Raw genomic sequence first — 18,536 nt, forward strand, 5'->3', positions numbered from 1 at the left:
TTACTCAACCTAATGGAACCTGATCCTTTTAATTGTAAATTATTAGGTGGGAGCCCAGGCAATTCCAACGAATTCAAAAACTCGGAAGTATAGTTGACTACGTCATCCTGATTTATAACTGTGTCAACTGATTTAAACGAAAAAAACTTTCCTGGAAGAAAATTCAGAGTAGTATATTCAGTCGAATATTGTAACATTTTTTTAATTAATATATTAAATTAATTTTAATTCCTTTTACCCATGTGGATGATACGTTGATGGTCCTGTTTACGATCAGAAATTTTTATTGGGAAACTACCGAAATATGACTGAAGAATCTACCTCAGTATTTATTTGTAAGTAGTAGTATAAGTAAGACGCCGGTCTGGCGAATCCTTAGTTAATCCTTTTCCGGGTTCTTTGTCATAAATTCGGTAATTGTCGTCGAACGCCCGTTGTAATGTTTTTCGGGAAAAACCTAATCTAGGAGATTTGATATTTCATCACGTTTGTAGGTAGAAGGATACCGTTATGTTCAATGTTAATTAGAACTTTTTACCTTCTCAGAAATACATACAACTGGCCTATGATTTTTGAGTGGAAGATACCCTCACCTTTTCTTGAATAGTTTGGTAAAATTTTAGAGGAACCAAGTCACTTATCGGTGGGCATTCGTCGAGTTAAGACGCTTAACTCACATTATCGTATCTGCTACCTTACCGTCTCTGTGCATTTTCTTTATAAGTGTGTATACACTTGTTATTTTGAGTTTTATTGATCTCATACTATATTAGATTAAATATAGTCATAAATTCAGTGTTTAATACAAGTACAGTATTAACTTCAGTGAATTAATGCAGCAGTCGTCAGGAATTACTGTAAGTTAACATAATCTTAATATCTCCACCTATCTGGGCAAGTAACGTGGTATGGCATCATATCATCTTCCATTATCTGGACGTACCTAAAGTTCATACAAGTCTTCAAATGTAGTTGAGAGTAACTACTGAGTTTTGCATTAAATTTAAAGAACAGTCAATATTTTGTTACGAACCAAATAATCGACTTAACCAAGTGCGGTTTGGTTAAATTTTTATGTTTTCACTTCAGTAACTTTTTTGTATTTTTGTAAATCTAAATTTTATTAATTTTTGTTATCTTTGGTGTTTGTTATAATTCTTTATTCATTTTTTTTGCTGTAATATCTCGAGATACGCCAAAACTTTATTTGTGCATGATTGTGTTATACTTATATCTTTGTAAAGGTATTTTCTAATTATATTTCTGCTTATTTTTATATGTATACCTACCACCATTTCAGAGTTGTTTGTGTATTTTTATTACTTGTGTTGCATTTAGCAGCGTCATAATTTTGTTGTTGAATATATTGTTATTGTTTTATGTATGTATTTTATTTGTCGACTCCTAACAAAGTCCCTGATATAACTCTATATATTTGCTTTTTACCTTTAAATATAACTATAATTTTGACCAGAAGAAAGATCAGGCTGATTAAGTTTCGTAGGTAAGTAAGTGTAATACCTTATATATTTATTTTTTATTTATGTAGAGTGTTGACCAAATTTATTCAATATTTAACTGTTGATATCTTTTCTTGGGTTTGATCTCTGAACCTAAATATCTTTCCTTATCTCTTTTCTTTTCTAAGGTTTCTTAATTTTCTCCTTAAACCCCAAAAAATTAAGTGGCGCCCTGTTCCCTATCTTATCTTATCTTTGGTAATTTTACCCATCTATCTTTTTGTTCATTTCTGTATCTTTTCTAATATCTCCTATCGTATCTTTACTTATCTCGTCCGTTGGACCCATTCCTGGTTCCAAAAGCTAGTTTCGAACCCACGACTCGCTCTCCACCAACCATCTGGCTGCCGTCCGCAGTGTCTATTGCGTTCTGCACATACGATGACCTCAATATAACAATTTGGGCCATCCTGAAGGGGGAGAGAAGATATTCTGTTCAATCTAGAACTCGCTGGTTTCCCCCTTTCAGATTGGGCCAAATTGTTATATTGAGGTCATCGTATGTGCAGAACGCAACATAATGGTCCTTCGAGCCGGATCTTCTTCTTCTTTTTCCGTTTCTTTTGTGGGTTTAGGGTTCTCTGCTAGTAGATACCTTTTTTCCATGTGTTTTTGTTATGTCTAGTTGCGGTTTCCTTATGGTAGGAGCCTTGTCGGTTATTTTAACCAGTTTCCTTTGGTTGCTTACGGTTTCCTTATGGTAGGGACCTTACTAACTGTCATAACCATATAGTGTGGTATATCTTTTATGCTAAAAGATATCCAGTCGTCTGCCGAAAGACTATTCTTCTTTGTGTACTTTGTCTAAGGTGCTCTTTTTACAGAGACCTTTTTACGGTTTTTATAACCATTTTATATTGTGTATTTCTTTTATACTGAAAGGTACCTAGTCTGCCGAAAGACTACTTCTTTCTTATATACTTCATTCAAGGTGCTCTTATGACAGAGACCTTTTCTGGTTTTTATACCAATGTTGCAGTTTCGCAACGATATATAAATATTTATATAATATGAACAGACTTTTTTTTTTGTTAGTTTTGATTCTCCCCGTAGTATATTTAAACGAGATTTGCGTGTACAAGGGCACAGCAGTTTTAAGGGCTAAACATTCCAAGATGAGCCATCTGCGAGATCCGGCTCGAAGGACCATTATGTTGCGTTCTGCACATACGATGACCTCAATATAACAATTTTGGTCATCCTGAAGGGGGAGAGAAGATATTCTGTTCAATCTAGAACTAGCTGGTTTCCCCCTTTCGGATTGGGTATGTATATTCAAATAAAGAAAAATGAAAAGCAGTGGACTGTATAAAACTCTATTTTAAACAAGAAGGTGAAATTAAACATAAATACACATAACCCAATATACAACTATAAATAAGGAAGAATATATTACTTAAAAGAAGAAGAATATATGTAGTACAAACTTAAATATTAATCAATACGTAACGACACACAAAAAGAGAACCATAAACAAACCATAGATAGAAATAATATTATACAAAAAACTTAGCATCGGTCCTTTGACCGAGGAAGTCGTTTTGATGCAGAAAAGTTACATTAGGAATTTTGTGGTTCCTGATATTCGTCGGTGAAGACATATTTTTTGCGGTGGCCGGAGTGCCATCTTCTCATTGGGTAAGGAACAATACCATAATTTTGTTGCTGCATGGGCTAAGTACGTTTATTTGGTGCCCAATTATTGCATATTGTGTCGCGATTTTGAACTTTTGAACTTTATTCAGAACATTAAACGTTGTCAATTGGACATTTTGCTTTTGTTTTGTGTAGTATTTACTCTATTCTTATTTTTTGTAATATGTCATTCCCGATTATAATTTGAATTGAGTTTAAATATTTGTATTTGAATATATAATTTGAGTTGAGTTTGATATAATTCATATATGATATTTTTGATTGCATTTTGTGTAACTGTATTAACGAGGTTTATTCATTTTATTACGAATTAAGTATATTATAATATGTGCGTATATTTTTCACTCTTTCACGTTTAATATCAATTTTTTTTATATGACATATATATTCATATTTTTATTTCTTTTTTGTATAATATTATTTCTATCTATGGTTTGTTTATGGTTCTCTTTTTGTGTGTCGTTACGTATTGATTAATATTTAAGTTTGTACTACATATATTCTTCTTCTTTTAAGTAATATATTCTTCCTTATTTATAGTTGTATATTGGGTTATGTGTATTTATGTTTAATTTCACCTTCTTGTTTAAAATAGAGTTTTATACAGTCCACTGGTTTTCATTTCTTTTCTTTATTTGAATATACATACCCAATCCGAAAGGGGGAAACCAGCGAATTCTAGATTGAACAGAATATCTTCTCTCCCCCTTCAGGATGACCAAAATTGTTACATTGAGGTCATCGTATGTGCAGAACGCAACAGTGTCTCCATTGGTGACCTTTCTAGCACCATCCAAAAAAGGTTTCCGAGGTTACAATATACATATAAAATTTCTTAAAAATCGGTCAAGACGTTTCGAAGGAGTATGGCAACTAACTATGTGGCCCTAATATGGCTAATAAAAAATAGGGGTTGGTGGTAGAAGTGTGAAAATTAAGTTAGTTGCTGTAATTTTTAAGGGAAGATTTATTTCACAAAATAATTTCAAGCTTTATGTTTATATTTATTTGGATTACATGCAAGAAGGCACATACACTGATTTTTATACGTAGATCAATTTCATAAGATGACTAAACTAAAATTATATAAAATTAAATATTAAATAAAATAAAATTAAATATCATGGTAAACAAAATGAAGTTATTAAACATAAATACAAGAAAATAATAAAAATGCAAATGATGAATAAATTCTATATTATATTGAACACATTTTGAAAATTCTAAAATCATTAAACAGCATTTTTGAAGAAAAATATGATGATTTTTTAAATTTTAAGAAACTTAAAAGTGTTATTATAAAAAATATTACCAATTGAGTATTCACTTCTGTCGGCAGTCTCCAAGTGCCAGGCTACGAATAACTAGATAAAATCACAGCCCAAGAGTACCAACACATGGTATAATACAAAAAATAATTACTGTCAGGTTTATGCTCTGTTTATTATTATATAATTTAGTGTTAGAACATTAAAAAAATATACTCCATTATTATTTCATTTGGTTTTATGATTATAGTTTAAATGATCTATATTAATTAGTATTAATAATACTATATTACCCGACTGGACACTTCCAGTAATGTGGTCAAATAAATCATATATGGCTAATTAATACTATAAAATTATTAATTAGCAGTAAAACAGAAATAAAAGCGAGCATAAGGTAAAAGTTAGAATTGTCACATTCCTCTCGTACAAATTAATGTAGTCATAAAATATTACCACTTCAATATATTTACTTTTCAAGAGAAAGCAAGATATATCATATAAATATGCGTTATACAGGGTATGTCACGCGCAAAGGTGAAAATAAATATTTTTAATATTGTTATTTACCAGTAGCGGCTCGTGCGATTTGAGTTTGGGAGCCACAAAAACTTTTTTCATGCAAATTTGAAAATGTGTTATCCGAATAAAAATCTATAAGCGATATATATCGTGATTTTCGTGTAGAGACTGTGAGTTCTTACGGAGAAAATAAAGATTAATTAGAAAAATCTGTTATCAGATCTTCTTGACTGCTATAGTTCGTCATTACTTTTCCCAGTTGCTACCAAGCTATAAGTTCTTTTTTTTTCTCATTTTGGATTTTTTACAGATTTTTGTTGCATTACCCAGTGGCGGCCAGTCAGGGTCGGCAGTGCCGACCCACACCTTTATAGATATAGATTTTTTTTAATATTTAATTTAATCAGTATTTCAATAATTAATTACCGCTTGTAATAAGTTGATGTCATTTGCTTCTGTGAAATAAAAAAAATAGCTGTGAGATTATACATACTAAATTGTATTCATGGTTTTTAAAAGAATTCGACCAATCCGAGCATTCAACTTTTCAAATTAATGATCCGAGATCTGAGTCATCCATCCAACTGTGTGAATTTTTATAGATCCGTTTCGGCAAGCCGATCCCAAGCTTGACGATATACATGTAAATATCAACGGAATAACGAGAAGCAACCAAACATACATTTCCCTCCGTACGCATTTAAACGGTAGGTACGGCAAATTTGAATCTGCCGACTCTTCATTTAGATTGACCGAAAAGTTTCAAGTGCTTTGCGAGCGCGGAATGAAATGTTATTTCGGGATAAGTACTAAGTAGTGAAGTGACAGTCCACTCACTGGCTTTCCTGGTATTGTATCGATCGATTCGTTACAAACACAACGAAATTGTAAAAAATAATCACGTAGTTTTAAGTCCTTTAATTAACATTGTAATTTTTTTAAGTTGTCATGAATTATCATTTAGGGAACACGATGAATCGGAGCATTCGTTAAATCAAGGTAATTATAGAGAACTAATAAAAATGTTTAAGAAATACAATTTGGAATTTTCTAATTTACTTCAGAATCTAAAACAATCCAGAATGAATTAATAGAATCAATTAGTTACATTTTAAATAACGTTATTGAATCTGAGATCCATGAAACCATCTGCTTTTCGCTAGAAGTAGATGAAACTACTAATGTATCATGTAATTCCCAATTATCAATTGTTCGATAATTTACGTGGTAATATTTATGAGAGGTTTTTAGGTTTTACACACGTGAGTAAAAGCCATAAGGTAGAATATATTTTTGGTATTGTAAAGGACAGATTAAAATTTTTTGATATCAAAAATAAATTGGTAGGGCAAACTTATGGCGGCGCTGCTGTGATGTCCGCTTAATGGTCTCCAGGCAAAAGTTAAAACTATTGCACCGCAAGCATTTACTCACTATCATGCGCTAGAATAAATTTAGTTTTGCAGGATATATATAAAAGAAATAAAGAATGTCGTTTTTTTTGCCAGTTTAAGCGGATTTGCTTCATTTTTCATAAACTTGCCTAAAAGACAAATGTTTTTAGAACAATTTGTTACGAAAAAATGCCAACAGTTTGTCAGACGAGATGGAATTTTAAATCTCGGGTAGTTTTCATTGTAGCAGATTTTCGTGAATAGCTTTTGGAAGTTTTTTATTTTATTATTGAAGGCGATTTTGAAAGTTATGATGTCTCGATTCATGAAGCAATCGATTTGAAAAGTTTATCAAATGATTACTCTTTTAATATTCTTTTATATATTTTTAAGAAAAAGTTTACCCAAACCGATTTGATATTCAGTGTTGTTCAAAATCAGTCAACTGACATTATTTATTCCATAAATAGAATAATAAAGCTGGAGCAAATTGTCAGAGATTTTCGTAATGATAGTAATTTCCAATATTTACACAGTGACGTTTTGGGTTCGTTTGTTATTTCCGAACCTCCCCCTCCCCCCAAAAAAAAAACGGGTGTGCCGGTGGAAGTTACACTTCTATACACGCATTCGCCGTTACAAATTTATTTGGAAGTCAATCTGCACAATCATTACATATATAATGCTATAGGTAAGACATAGCAGAAAGAGAAACAGAATTAATAACAACTTACTAACAATGAAGGATTGAATCAATATTTTGATGAAAATGAATATTTTTATTTTCATATATGTATGAAAGGAGTTGACTGCAAAAATTTTTTTACACGTACTCTACAGTAAAATTTATTGTTTATTTTGTTACTAATATAATAATATAATACAAATTAAACTGCAATATTCATAGGTATTTAAAAATTACAATAATATACATAAAAAAATACACTACAACACAGTGCAACATAATTCCATATAATAATACAATACAAATTAAAATACAATATCCATAAGTATTTAAAAATGACAATAATGTAATAATATTAATAAAAAAGTCCTCCCCGACTGGGAATCGAACCCTGGTCTTCCGCGTGACAGGCGGGGATACTGACTACTATACTACCGAGGACATAACACAAACGTATTTCAAAATTGACAGTTCTGGATCATACAGTGATTTATTGAGATTATTATTTTGAAATACAAAAGACTAATATAATTATGAACATTTAATAAATAATACAAAACATATCACATAAATAATAATATTAATAAATATTTTATTATATGTATAATATATGTATATATATCTTTATATAATATATATAATATTAAATTATGTATATAAAAGGAACATTTTTATATTCGAGAGAGGAAGAGAGAGAAAATATATCTTCTTTCTCTCTCTTTCTCATTATCTTACATATGTAATGATTTCACAGATTCACTCCCATACAAATTTCCAACGTGGAGCGCGCGTATAGAAGTATAACTTCAAAAACAAAGGCATGACAAAGACACAGATATCGAAAAACGAGTATATTTTGAAATTTTAGATACTATTATTATGCAAATAGATACTCGTTTTCCGATTTTTGAAGATTTGCAAATTTTTGACCTCTTTGACGATTCAAAATTTAGAAGTTACGACAAACAATTTCCGAAATATCTATTAGACAAGTTAATTAGAAATTATCCATCATTTTTTAATAAAATAAAGTTAGAAAATGAATCAATTTTTATATTCTGATCCAAATATTTTCAAAAGGTGGGATAAGTTACAAGATATGTATAATTTTACATAATGCAATTCATTACAACAAACTGTTACTGAAATTAATAAATTATTGTCATTAATTCTCTCAATACCACTAACTTCTGCCTCAAATGATTGTGATTTCTCTTGTCTCAAAAGAATTAAAACATATTGTCGAAAAACCATGAAACAAGAGAGAATGCCAAGCTTGTCTGAAATGTAAATAGAAAATAAAACTTTTAAATCTCTCCAAAACTCTAATAAATTTTATGATGAAGTTATAACCCAAATCTCCTATGATGATTGAGGCCTTTTTAGTAGACGGTATACCTATCTGAGGAGACAAAAAACCTTGCCAAGTCTCTAAAGCCACGAGCTGCCACTAGCATTACCCAATGATGTTGTTTGGATAAGGTCTGTTTCTTGTTTTGGTTATCTTTTATTTTTTTTATCTCTTTTGCCACCATACATCCTCTATAGTTAGCCAGGTGCCCATGTGAAGTAATTAACCTATTACTATTTACCTAATCTACCTTTAGATATTTACTTTGTTCAAATTTGATTGTAATACTGGACCCATCAGATTCTTCCGTAGCTTATTTCATTACATAAATTTGAGCATGTTTTGAAACACTGAAATTTTATTTCATTTTAAGTATGGGGTTTAGAACAAGCAAAATTGTTTATCAAGAATGACCTTTTTGGCTAAAAATAAAACAGTTTCTCCTCTTAGCCACCCTATCCATGGAAACTATGTATTAGTTTCTCTATAGATTGGTTTGGGAACACTAAACTGGTATTAACTGATTATAATATATACTGATACAACCAAAATTCTAACACCAATACAGCATCGCATGAAGGAGATATAACTAGCACTTGTCTTACTCTTTTGGTGATATTGAGCAAATTTTTGTCAAGATTGGTTCTTCTTCAAAAGCATTTACAATCAGGTGACTTCAATTTGTCTAAGAGCACATGACTTTGTTAAAATTAAAACAATCACGTCATGGAAAAATGAATGATAGGGTGAAATTCTCGATATGCTAAATGAACAAAGAAAGAGCAAAAGATAGATAAACAGAAACCAGTCAAATACACCGAAAAATGCAAAAGAAGATAGGAGAGACAAAATAACGTAGTAGTAGGAGAACCAAAATAAGGACAGATTTGGAAATGTACTTACTTATATTTACTACATTATTTAACAAATATCTAAAAAACATGTTATCCGCTATGTATGGATAGTTTCTACTTCCCTCACGAAGGATAACAACAACAACAACAAAAAGGTAAAGGGCTTATGTAACACCCAATTTTGTTGCTGCAATGGCTTGGAAAGTACTAGAAAGGTTGTATTTCTTTTAAATGTATTGACATAACCTGCTTAGATAAAAACAAAGATGTATAGGTTTGCTTTATGGATTATGAAAAAGCATTTGATATAGTGCATTATATCAATCTTCAAAATAAAAAAAGGAGTAAAGAAGAGCAAACACTGATTCTGATTTTCCCCTTCAATAACTAGTTTGGTTCTTGATTGTTCATTTGATACTGTTGCACACTTCCCTTTTATCTGCTAATGTAAGGTATTAAAGCAGATTAAAAATAAATGTATAAAAACCAAAGATATGTATGATAATAGAGGGAAAAAATGAGAAGTTTGAAATATCGGAATCAAACATTCAATCATGGAAACTCATAATTAACTAACAATATTGATAAAAAGAAGAAGTGAAAAGCAAAAGATGAATAAAAAATATAAAGACCAAAAAACATGCAAACAAAATAAAACTAATAAATGTAAGCACCGAAACTATACAAGGCAATAATAAGAATAGTATATACTTAAAGAAAAACACAATCAATGTGAAGATATATGAAAATAAGGACTAATCTAAAACTAAATTTTATTAAAATCAGATTATATGAGTTCTAGCTTATAAGAACAACTTTAATTTCCAAAGAAATATGGTTTATATATAAATAAATAAATAAAATATGTAAGAATTTATTATCACATCTTCCATTCTAAATTTGATAGGACCCTTCCACAAAAAGAAAATGTCCAATGATAAAAAGCAATCATCCAGCATGATGTATGTTCCAAATTATGTTTTAATTAAAAAAATATTTTTTAAAGTCTCAGTAAATATAATTGAAGTTAAAGAAAGGTCTTTTGCAAAACAAAATTTTATTAAGAATATTATTATTATGAAGAGCATTGTTTCATTTATAAATTATCAGCTTAATTTTTCAGCGATATATTGCACTGAAGTATGAATACTTCCTTTCCAATTAGCATAAAAAATAAGCTACTGACAATTTACTCACCTGCTAGAAGTCATTGTTTATAATTCAAAGCTTTGTATAAAATCCCTAAATTCTGAAACAAAACAATTTTCTCATTAATTTTCATTATTTAATATATACTATAAAAATATTACGAGAATTAATATCCATATGGTTAATACGTTACATATTATAAAAACAGCATAACAGACTTGGCCTATTTTTTTTATAATCTAAATTCATGGCTTTGGCAATCAGCTGGTTTTAGTATTTTTGTTCAAATCCCCAGCATTAAAAGAGCCCTTTAAAACCCAAAAATAGAAACCTCTACTTCCCATATTGTATTACAAATTTAATCACCGGATGAAATTATTAAACAGTTTATTTTTATTTCCAGTTCCTTTCATATGATACAAATAAGTTCATTTTTTCACATAATTTTAGCGATATATTCTCATACGGAGCTGTAAATTTTGAAACTTACCGCCTACACTAAAAGGTCACTTAATTTTGGACATCATAGCATACTTTTTAGCACAAATTAACTCTCTTTTTAATGAAAAAAATAACAAAAATATGTTTTCATATGCAGATTTTACAGAGGGGCAGTTCATCGTTCAGCGAACAAATTTATACTGACAGCCATGATGTCGATGAGCGCGACTTAACTCCACTAGTTGTTTCTGATTGGTCAAAATACTCACAGTTCTAGTCAAGCTCAATTCCATTTTGAAATCAATTATTTATTTAAAAATTGAAATAATATTTCGGATATAAACGTATATAACAATAAAACAATTCAAATTAATTTCAATTTCATATAAATAATTTTACATTTTTAGATATTACTTGAAAATCACTTACAAACTTTAAATTATCTATATAAAATTTTTTGTCAAGAATGTGACATATGTCAATTTTAGAGTAGTCGTCAAACATAAAGGTAAACATGAGATCAAAAAATTCTAAGGGCATTTCGAGAAAACCCAAAAATCGTCAAAATAAAATCCACTTAGTTTTCGATGAAAATAAAAGAAAGTAAGTTAATGCAGTTTTACTGTATATGTCATTAAATTATAACCTTACTTTTGCACGTTTTCTTCCAACTACTTGTAACCCAGTTTTTTTAGAAATTATTTACAAAATATTCAAATCACTGAATGCTAATGAAACATAGACATAATATGTAGATGAAGGTTATACCGCTTAACATTAACTTTGGTTTTTCCTACACGTTTAAAGATAAAATTCCAGCTTACCTCAAATTAATTTAAAAAGAAAAGAATGTTTTTATACATATTTTACAATAAATTAATGCAATAATTTTATATATAAAATTTGTGGAAATGAATACAGTGAAGACAAACAAGAAAGTCTGAATAATATTGCAGACCATGAATTATTACTTGAAGCTAGTTATCCTTTTTTAAAGCATTCTCTAGTGACTCAGTATATGGCTGTATTGTCCACATATCTAGTATTGTTAACAATTTCTCCCCTAATACTCTTTAATGTCATTTTAAAGCTTCATTACATATCTGTGGCTAGAAGGCAAAAGGGGATAACTCTCATTTGGAAGTTTTTCAGTACAGACATTTTTAGTTCATATGGCCTTTTTGTTACCTTATAGACGTAATATTAGTAACGTTTGTATATTTCTAGATCCAACTTACATTCTGTTAGATATATTTAAGTGTTTTTTCTTAAATTAATATCTATGTGCCCAATATTTTGATAAATAAAAAAAAATATTTTAGGATATTTATTATTTTTAATTATTTCAAGAAAGCATAAGGAGATAAGTCAAGTTATAGTTGAAATGCACATAAAATCATCTTGGTAAAGGGGGTTATGTAGATTTATACCCTTATGCTCGGTAGTAACTTGGCTAACATTATATGTGCCCTGTAGTGTTAACTGCAGTTATTTCTACTTACAACGGGCAACCACAATAAAGCAAAGAAAATATTTTGTTCTGGATATAGCATTGACAGAACAAGAAATAAAACGTAAATTTTTTCAAAAAGTTTATTAAACATGGAGGTTTCTACAGCAATCTGATGATACATTTACAAATTAACAATTGATCAAGAAGATACTTAGAAAGAGAATTAAAGGCGCATTCTAAACACAAAATAAAAACATATATTCTATATAATACGAACAGAATAGCTTTCGCAGGAAGAAAAAAAATTTGATGAACACAAATATTTTTCGGAAGCTGTTTCTTTAAAATAATAAATTCCACAAATATTTGTTTAAGAATATTTTATTAAAAATCGTCATCGCTAAAATAATTATCTATGTCTGGATCTGTGTCAGCAGTATTATCCAGATCTTGTGAATTTCGTGGGATTTGGGCAAGTCCACGATAAAATTCTTTTGCACTCTCATCAACTAACTCAATAAGGTCTGAAAGATCGCTTACTTTTTTTTCACTTATTTGTCCTGGCTTATCATACAAATTATCTAAAGTAATATTCTTGATATCGATGGGTGTATCTTTTTTTTTGTCTTCTAAAATTTATTTCTTGAATTGGCTCACATTCCTGAAGCGATGTTTTAAAATTAATAATGCCAAATTCCTTGGTGTATCTTAGCCATTTCATATTTCTCCAGCAAATTTCAGTCTTATTGTCACTCTTCTTTCTCTTTATTAACATTCCTTTGAATAAATTTTTAAAATAAAAAAAAATAATTGGGGTCATTTCAACTACCGTAAACTTATTTTTTTCTGTTTGGTTTGTTTCCTCTGTTTTTTGTTTTTATTTAGCGGTAGTAGTACGTTTTGTTCCTGCAGATCTTACTAAGTTATACCAATCTCTAGGTACATGAATAGGAAATGGGCATTTTTTTTAAATCTTTCTATTGTTGCGTGATCTACGTCACACTCCATGTGAGTATGGCCAGGCGCTAAAAATGTATGATCAATTACCTTTAAGATATTATTTTGACTTAATAAAAGCGTAAACATTGCTGCCACAATTTATTTTTTATTTTGTCCGCCACAAGCATAACTGTGTGCAAAACTCTTAAATAAACAAGAAGCAATTTCGTTGGCACCTCGTCCCGCGATACCTTCATGCCATATATAATGAGTGGAGACCTTTGCAGAACAATCATTAATTGTTAAGTTATACATATTTAATTGTCGTTTGTAAAACACGGTATTAGTTTGTAAGTAAGGGGTAGGAAAAACCTGTTGTAAGTCAAATACAAATATTTTTTGACTTTTGCTGTTTATACATTTTAATTTGTCTAATCTCTTTGACTCGTAAGCAGTTTCAGCTTCTTCTATATGATGATCTGCTAATAAATTCTCATACTTTTTCCTTGCATCAGCTGTCTTACTGATATTAATATGATTGTGAAAAATATCACAATTGTTACAGGTATCGTTGCTTGGTTTTTTAAACTTTAAGCCTAATTTATCGATTGTTTGAGAGTAAACTTTATAAGAAACCGGTTCAGATGTTATGCCCTGGGTATACAATTGATACATCTTAGCTTTTGTTAATTCTGCTACTAGATACTTTTTACTAGTATGTTTTCGTGAGTAGTGAGACTCATAGGCAGGAAATTTTGATATGTGGCTATAGACGAGTTCCATTCTAGATTCGGAAATTTTGTTTTTTGGTTCATGCTTGCCTCTGCCATCAGCCATAGGAATACCACAGTTGGATGACATTTTCTTTTTTGTAACAGTTTCTATAAATTTATTACTTTCGTCAAAAATAGCACAAAAACATACCTTGCAGCATTGGATTCTTCCTCCTTGGATTTCTATAAAATATGTAAAACACTTTTTCCTATTTTTTGAAAGTTTATCAGTATCACTTCTGTTAGTAGTAATCTTCTTGTCAGAAATTTGAATTAATGAGGCAATATAACTTACTCTTCTATCGTAGTTGCCCATTCCCCAGTAACTTTGAAACAGAGATAATCTATGTTCATCAAATATTTTTTCTTTACACTTTCTTCTACAATATCTCAGTGACCGTGACTGTCTAGCTTTATTGCGTTTCCTCTGTTTGTTTCATATCCTTTACCCGTATTTCGTAAAACCTGTCTATTTTTTCTTTTTCCTACTTTTCGTTTCAATATTTTGTGCATTGGTTGGCCATGTTCTTCATTGTTTTCAAAATTTGGTTCATCTTAGCCATTTTTCTCCTGTTCGGTGTCTGAATCACTATGGTGGTCTTCTTGAATGTTATCATAGGCCGGGTCTTTTACGCTGTCGTCTGCGTCAAAATCTTGCTGTACATTTTCTTTTACTAAAAAAAATATGGAATGTAGTTATCAATAATCAACAATTATACCACACGTGGAGGAATAATAATTGTTATTTCGAGTTGCCATCGTAGTGAACATTCCTTGATAAAATTTGCGTGTGCTCTCTTCACAATCTGGACAAGTACTGACAAGAAACTGATACGAATATGATTTGCGTGGACACCGCATTCTTGCAAAAAGGGATAACTTTGTATATCCTAGCAATACTTTCATATATATTTCTTCTATCACACTCCGGCAAAAGGGGATATCTTGATTTAATGCCTTTTACTAGCACACATTTCGAATAATTCTCAAGTTAACATGACTTAAATCGTTTTGCTTCTCAGTTAATTTCATAATGTTAGAAAATATGTGCACATATACCATTTTACTAGTAATTACTATTTTGCTCTCCAGAAGATATCTTGAGTTATATCCTTAAAACAGTCGTAACGATTAAATTGTAGCCAATTTACCCCTTTTTGATCAATAATAATATTTTAATTAGTAAACTTTCACTTAACTCTCTTTACCAAGATTGTGCAGAATCAAAAATGCTGTCGAATGGTATACATAACACTATTTTGCAAAAAATCGACTTATCCCCTTTTGCCTTCCAGCCACAGATATTATTTCCTAGTATATCTTGAGGATAACACACAACCTTGTCTGACTCTTCTCATGGCCTAAGATCCCACTGCAGGATCACTATGTTCATATTATAGTTAATCAAACTTACATTTTTACATACATTTAAAATTAGGAGATTCATTGATAATAGGTTGCCAGTCAAAAAGTGGCCGGAATTATTTTTTATTAAATTAATAATTAATTTTCGACAATAATTTTATTTCATTCATTTATTTTTTGAATAATATATGCTGCTCATGACGTATGTGAATGTTTTTTATATCAAATTAAAGCTAATTTTTTTCTTAATATGTTAATATAAGTTTGCCTGAGAAAAAATGGTCAAAAATTAAAGTTCCAGCTGTTAAAAATGCGAGGTATCGCTACTGGTTTGAAGTGTTACTTGTGTGAGATTTTAAAGCATGTGTCGATAGATATATAATAATAAACACTTATCAAACAAGTGTAGTTGTACCCTAACTCTATTTTACTTTATTTTTGATAATTCACATCCACAGCTGGCAACTCTAATGTGTGACCATTTTTCTCAGACAACCTTATATCATCATGTTAAGAAAAAAATTAGCTTTCATTTGATATAAAAACATGCATATACATCATGAGCAGTGTATTTTATTTAAAAAATAAATGAATGAAATAAAATTTGAATGTCTTTTCAAAATCTCTGAAGTAGACATAAATTAGTTTCTGTACTTTTCATGATCTTTGGAGTAATGTTAACAATAACATTTGTTTCCCATTGTTTCTTGTTTGTTTCTTTACATGATGATATATTAGGTTTCCTTGGAAGTGTGATAAGTGTAGGCTCACATCATATCTATGGAATTATTCCAGTTTTGTAAATATGAAGTTATACATGTTTTTTAGCTCTGAGATATTCTGGTCATTTAAAATTTATAATTTTTTAAAAAGGTGGATGGTATTTGGTCAGGGCTTGTGTCCCATTTTTGCTTTGTTGATGATTTTTCTACTTCTGGTTTTAAAATGCTCGGACCAGCATTCATATATTTAGTGTTAAGAGTTCTTTTATGTATCTAGTCCATTCTTCCTTTTTCTTAGTGTTAATCCAGTTTTAAAACTACATCAGCTATTGTGACCATGGCGGAATTTATAATATCCAGTTTTTTGTCTATATTTGTTTGTTCAGATCATTCTAGTTGGTTTTCAATTTATCGTGTTGTGTTCAGACAGAAAAAGTTCAGTAATGGTTTGCAGATTAGAACAAAGAATATGATGTACAACATAGGGCAAAATGGGTAGAATTATTGGAAATAGAACAAAATGGGACAATTTGTGAATTAATCTGTAGTTTAACTATCACGAAAGTAATAAACTTTTAGAACATTTTTTAAGCAAATTGACTAAATCATGATGTAAAGACCTAATATGATTGTTATGATTTACGTTTAATTTTGTTCTCCAAAATCAAACCAGAAAAACTTATATTTGAAAGTTGCACTGGCGTTCTGCATCTCTAATCAATTTGTAATTTATAAACTGAAAAAAGATTTAATCACATATTTGTTATCAACAGATCTGTTCAAACTGCCTTCAGATATAGAGGCAATATGTGAATTTATTTAGATAATGAATAGTCAAATGTTTACAAGCATCAATCTGTATAATTTACTTATTCTGTCTGTTTATCTGTCCATAACGAAAACCCAGGTGCTACCTATCCATTAAAAACTACTATTATCTCTATAGCAGGTGATGATCTCTACAACATGTTGGGATTTATTTACCTGACTTGTGTTTGGTCACAAACATCTTTACATAGCTTTTTCTAGTATTAAACAGAGATGTTTCTTTTTATTTTGTTTTTGTTAAAATTTTTACACCAGCACCATAAATTTATGTATTGTTCTTTTTATTTTAGGGAATTTTTAACTGGTTTCCACAAAAGAAAATTACAGCGTAAAAAGGAAGCTAAAGAGAAATTTGAAAAAGACCTTAAAGAGGAAAGAAAACGGATCAAAGCAGAGGCAAAAGAATCATACAAAAAGTTAGTTCAATCTCATAAACCAATTCCAGAGTTAGAAGATCTACTGAGTGAAAAATATGAAGATGATGACGTTACAGTAAAAGTATTAGAGCTCTCAACAAATGACATAGCCAACCAGAATAATTGGATAGGTGCCAACCAGCCCAGGTACACAGAATCAGATGATGATGTTAATGAATCTGAAGATGAAACAAAATCAGACAATGAAATTCCTGGAATGGAATTAAAGAGTAAACCAGTACTTAGTAAAAAGAAACAACAAGTTGTCAAAAAGTTTGAATCTGAAAAGGATGTTAGAAAAATGTTGAAAAAGCAAGCCACGAAGAATGTTAAGAAAAGCAAAGTTTTTCAAATGAAGAATAAAATGGAGAGGCAAAAGCAAAAGAAAAAATCAATGCAATTGAAAAAGGAAAGGTTAAAAGTTCGGGAAAAAAAGGGAAAGGGCAAGAGAGGCAAAGGCAGACGGGGGACAGACAAAGACTAATAAAAATTTTTATTTAATGTTTTATTATTTTACAAATGTGTAGATATTAAAGTTATTTAACCAATTTTATGTATTTTTTATTTAATTTAGGATAAGAATTAATCATTATGCATTGTCTGGGTTATACTCTGCCCTGAAAGGATGGTGGAGGTTAGGACCTACATTAATGTGAGACCATTAGTTTCAGCCAATTCTTCCACTGTGTTTACGTTTGCGTCCGAGTCTGCGTACTGCGACTGTAAAGTCTCACAGTATAAGTTGATTGGGTTTTTATTGCAAATTATGTGGGGATGAAAATATAAAGGGTTGGTTTTGGGGTTTACATACCGAGGTTATAGTGCATTTTCCAATCTCAATGGTTATAATCTCTATACTGTTTATGATGCTCCAATCCTTGTTGTGTGGTATCTCCGCAATCAGTTTCATATCTGAGATTTTCAGCCTCTTTGCAGTTAGGTCTGTCTGGGTTTCCAGGATGCAAAATACCTCACATTTCGTGTTCTTGCAGAATTTTGACACAATATCTTCTTTGGCTGTAGTGATGCCCTCAATATTTATGCTCACTACCGTCAGTGTTTGTTCTGAAAACAACCGTTGTGGCTTATTGTCCTCTGATTTGGTTTGGTCCAGTCTTGGAAGGATTAGTACACATTTCTGGGGATTGACGTCAATATTGTTAGCGACATATACTAGACTAACGGAAAACAAGTAGAAAA

General features: G+C 30.3%; 2 protein-coding genes across 2 annotated transcripts in view; one reads left to right on the forward strand and one right to left on the reverse strand.

The window, feature by feature from the left end:
• Hel89B (histone acetyltransferase 1) overlaps positions 1-11,036 on the reverse strand; it is a 105,379-nt gene extending 94,343 nt beyond the window's left edge. Inside the window, 2 exon segments of the mRNA XM_072539823.1 lie at positions 10,448-10,499; positions 10,890-11,036. Of these exon segments, the coding sequence (XP_072395924.1) occupies positions 10,448-10,461 (14 nt within the window). The 5' untranslated portion in view covers positions 10,462-10,499; positions 10,890-11,036.
• A 253-nt stretch (positions 11,037-11,289) lies between these two features.
• On the forward strand, positions 11,290-17,885 carry vito (nucleolar protein viriato). Its single transcript, XM_072541410.1, has 2 exons — positions 11,290-11,443; positions 17,211-17,885. Exons 1-2 carry the CDS (start codon positions 11,355-11,357, stop codon positions 17,818-17,820), a joined length of 699 nt encoding a protein of 232 aa, XP_072397511.1. The 5' UTR covers positions 11,290-11,354; the 3' UTR covers positions 17,821-17,885.
• The last annotated feature ends 651 nt before the right edge of the window (positions 17,886-18,536 follow it).

Source organism: Diabrotica undecimpunctata, chromosome 8, assembly GCF_040954645.1.
Source record: "Diabrotica undecimpunctata isolate CICGRU chromosome 8, icDiaUnde3, whole genome shotgun sequence".
Classification (NCBI taxonomy): domain Eukaryota; kingdom Metazoa; phylum Arthropoda; class Insecta; order Coleoptera; family Chrysomelidae; genus Diabrotica; species Diabrotica undecimpunctata.